Source organism: Drosophila grimshawi, unplaced genomic scaffold (assembly GCF_018153295.1).
Source record: "Drosophila grimshawi isolate 15287-2541.00 unplaced genomic scaffold, ASM1815329v1 contig_848, whole genome shotgun sequence".
Classification (NCBI taxonomy): domain Eukaryota; kingdom Metazoa; phylum Arthropoda; class Insecta; order Diptera; family Drosophilidae; genus Drosophila; species Drosophila grimshawi.
In genome coordinates, this window is record NW_025063692.1 from 15997824 (window position 1) to 16000725 (window position 2902).

At 35.0% G+C, this 2902-nt stretch overlaps 1 protein-coding gene across 1 annotated transcript; it reads left to right on the top strand.

Moving 5' to 3' along the window:
* Positions 1 to 312: 312 nt before the first annotated feature.
* On the top strand, positions 313 to 647 carry LOC116805566. Its single transcript, XM_032738150.1, has one exon. It carries the CDS (start codon positions 313 to 315, stop codon positions 436 to 438), a length of 126 nt encoding a protein of 41 aa, XP_032594041.1. The 3' UTR covers positions 439 to 647.
* The last annotated feature ends 2255 nt before the right edge of the window (positions 648 to 2902 follow it).

Consider the following 2902-nt stretch of genomic DNA (forward strand, 5'->3'; position numbering starts at 1 on the left):
GGTGAGATCAATGTTACCAAATATAAATGAGCTTCTTTTTAAAACTTAAAAGCATAAAAAGAGAAAGTTTAAATCCAATTTGAACTTGGGAAGTTAACAAAAATCCGATTTGGCTAAGATAGAAGGAATATTTTTTGTGGTCAGGTTTCTCCTTCCAATATTTGAAAACTGTCGCTTTTGTTAGTGAGATAAAAAACAAAAAAACAGATGTGGCTATGCCTCATGATGTTAATTTTTTGTTTGTTTTTTTTTGTTGTAATTCGTTCAGATTTGTAAAACATATTCAAAATTTGTTCGTTGAACTATTTTAGCATGTCTGATGACTTTCTGACATTCTTGAAATTTAGCATGTATTGCTTTAAATATATATACATTTACTTTGTGTGTGTGAATATTTTGGAGCACGTAATCCAAGGCTACGAAGGCAGCTCCAATTGAGCGCAGATTATTGAAGTTTTCGGAGGGAATAAGGAGCTGCCTAAGCAATTTGACAGCTGCCAAGGCTCCATTCCCCGAGAGGACTGCATTGCTCTGATTAACAAGATCCCAAGATGTGATGCATCTGTAGCAGAAAGAAATCTATTACGAGTTCGATATACAGCACAGTTTGTAACAAATTATAGAGATAACTGAATAAACAGAATGAGCATGTGCTTAAGCGGTTGTTTTCCGATCAGGGGCATCACGAGGTCGGATATGGCGTCTTGCAACCGGTGAGATTGATAATATTTTCTAGGAGTGCAACTACAACGCATCCAATATACAGATTCAGCCAGTATTCAAGCTTGGGTGACAGTTAGCAACCAGCCAGTTTCGACTTGCTATAATTTTTGTCTATCTCGCCAATGCACATAGACACAAACACATTCATATACACAGACAGTCTGACTTATTCCCCAGGTAATTATTCAAGCACCAGGCAATTCCCCTAACCTGCTGCTCAGCTGTTTTGCATATTTCGAACTTTGTGTTAGTTGTTTGTAAGACTCTATAAACCTGGGAAATATGGCACACCCACAACTCAAGCCCACTTTCACTCCCACCCCTTTTAAGCACCCCAGTCAATATTAAAAACATAAAGTTTTATATTATTTTTCAAGCGAAGTGTGGGAAAGCTGTACTAAAGTTCTTCAAGATATAAATTCTTAAAAACTTCAGAAAAGTAAGCCTGTATATTTAATATCCTGGCAGATAAAATGATTTCAGCTATATATAGTATGTGTATCAATACATATTCTTAGCAACAGGTCTTAAAATTGTTAGCTTACAGTTAAATGTTTGAAATTGTAAATTATACAATAAATACTTATAAGTCGTGTCAGAGATAGGTCAGAGAGAAAAATAGTAAAATAAATATGTATTGATTAAAGTACAAAACGATTGATTCAAATTACGAATGTGTTGAATAAAAAATTTAGGTTGCAAATGCTCAATTCTCTTTTTTAATAAGAACTTGTAGCCATAACTATTAAGGAACAGCAGAATCGAAGAGTATCGAAGATTATAAATACAACAAACGAGCTTAATTATCCTGGCTAACGGGCTTTGAAATGTCTCCATTCATACTCCATACTTTATACAATTCGTGGGATATTTATAATACCATCTGTCATATCATAGGTTTAAGATAGGTGGGAAAATGAATTGTGATTTGAGGGTGGCGCAAGTAAATATAATAAATAAATGTTTAAATAAATAAGTAAATAAATACGTGTGGAGTAAAATAAAATTCATATATATATATATATATATATATATATAAACGCCGCATAAAAAAAGGAGATGTCGAAAGGGGCCAAAAGCCAAATGTAATAATTAAATTGCATTTGTGTCTGCGGCCGTTGTCCTCAAACAAAATGGCGGCGGCACGTCCATGTGTGTGTTTGTGTATTTATATGTGTGTGTGTGTGTGTCTGTCTGTTGTAAAAATATTTATGTGACCGCTGCACAGTCATTGGTTTTGGCCTTTTTTTTTTTTGCTGGCCAGAACCAAACGACCCCTCCGGTACCTCCGGAAACCGCACAATTTACAATATTATTCCTTTTCGCAACTCGTGCTCTCATTCCCTCTCTCTCTCTCTCTCGCTCTCTCTGTCCCCTCTCTCTCTTTGTCCCTCTCTCTATCTCTCACTCTCTCGCTCTCTGTCTCCACATATGTCTTTTGCACAGTCTCTATCTCTTTTGCTCTTGGCTATATTTATGCATGCCAGTGCTTAAATTTATTTATCATTCAATTAAATATTTAAAATACCAAAAAATGTTTTCACCACTGTCCACCAACAGCCCAGATATACACACACTCTCTCACACACACACACACGCACACCTTTAATATTGAAATTGAAATCATAAATAAATGAGCAAATTTGCGCTGCTCTACTTCAGTGTGTTTTTATATCCTGCACCCATTAAAATTGGTAAAAATGTATGAAAATTATAATAAGTTGTCGTATGTTCTTCTGAAATCAAGGTTTCTACTGCCTTTCTGCAACTTTCTCTCTCTGTGCATATCTTAACACTTAGAAGAGTTGAATGAATTACATTGGTTTTGCCTGTTATATTTTATTTTATTTTTTATTTATTTTATATTTTATTTTATAGCAGATACAATTGCGGAGTATTTCACATTTGAGTCACTGTTTGAATTTTCATTTCTGTGGAGAGGTGAATTCATGACGACAGGGTATGTGATAGTCAATCTCTCTTGACTAGAGCACGGTTACTTGTATTTTTTGTTTGTGGGCTTTTTGGTTTTCATTGTGCGAATGTCGACGGGTTTATTTGCTATGCTTTGGACGCGGCATCACGCGGCGTATGCGTAACGTGTGTGTGTGTGTATTGTGTAAATTTTATTGTTATTATTTTTTTCTCTTTTTTTTTTCTTGTTCTCGCAGTGTTTGTA

Coding starts and splice junctions, on each gene's coding strand:
- LOC116805566 (XM_032738150.1), top strand. CDS start 313: ATGTCTGATGACTTTCTGACATTCTTGAAATTTAGCATGTATTGCTTT.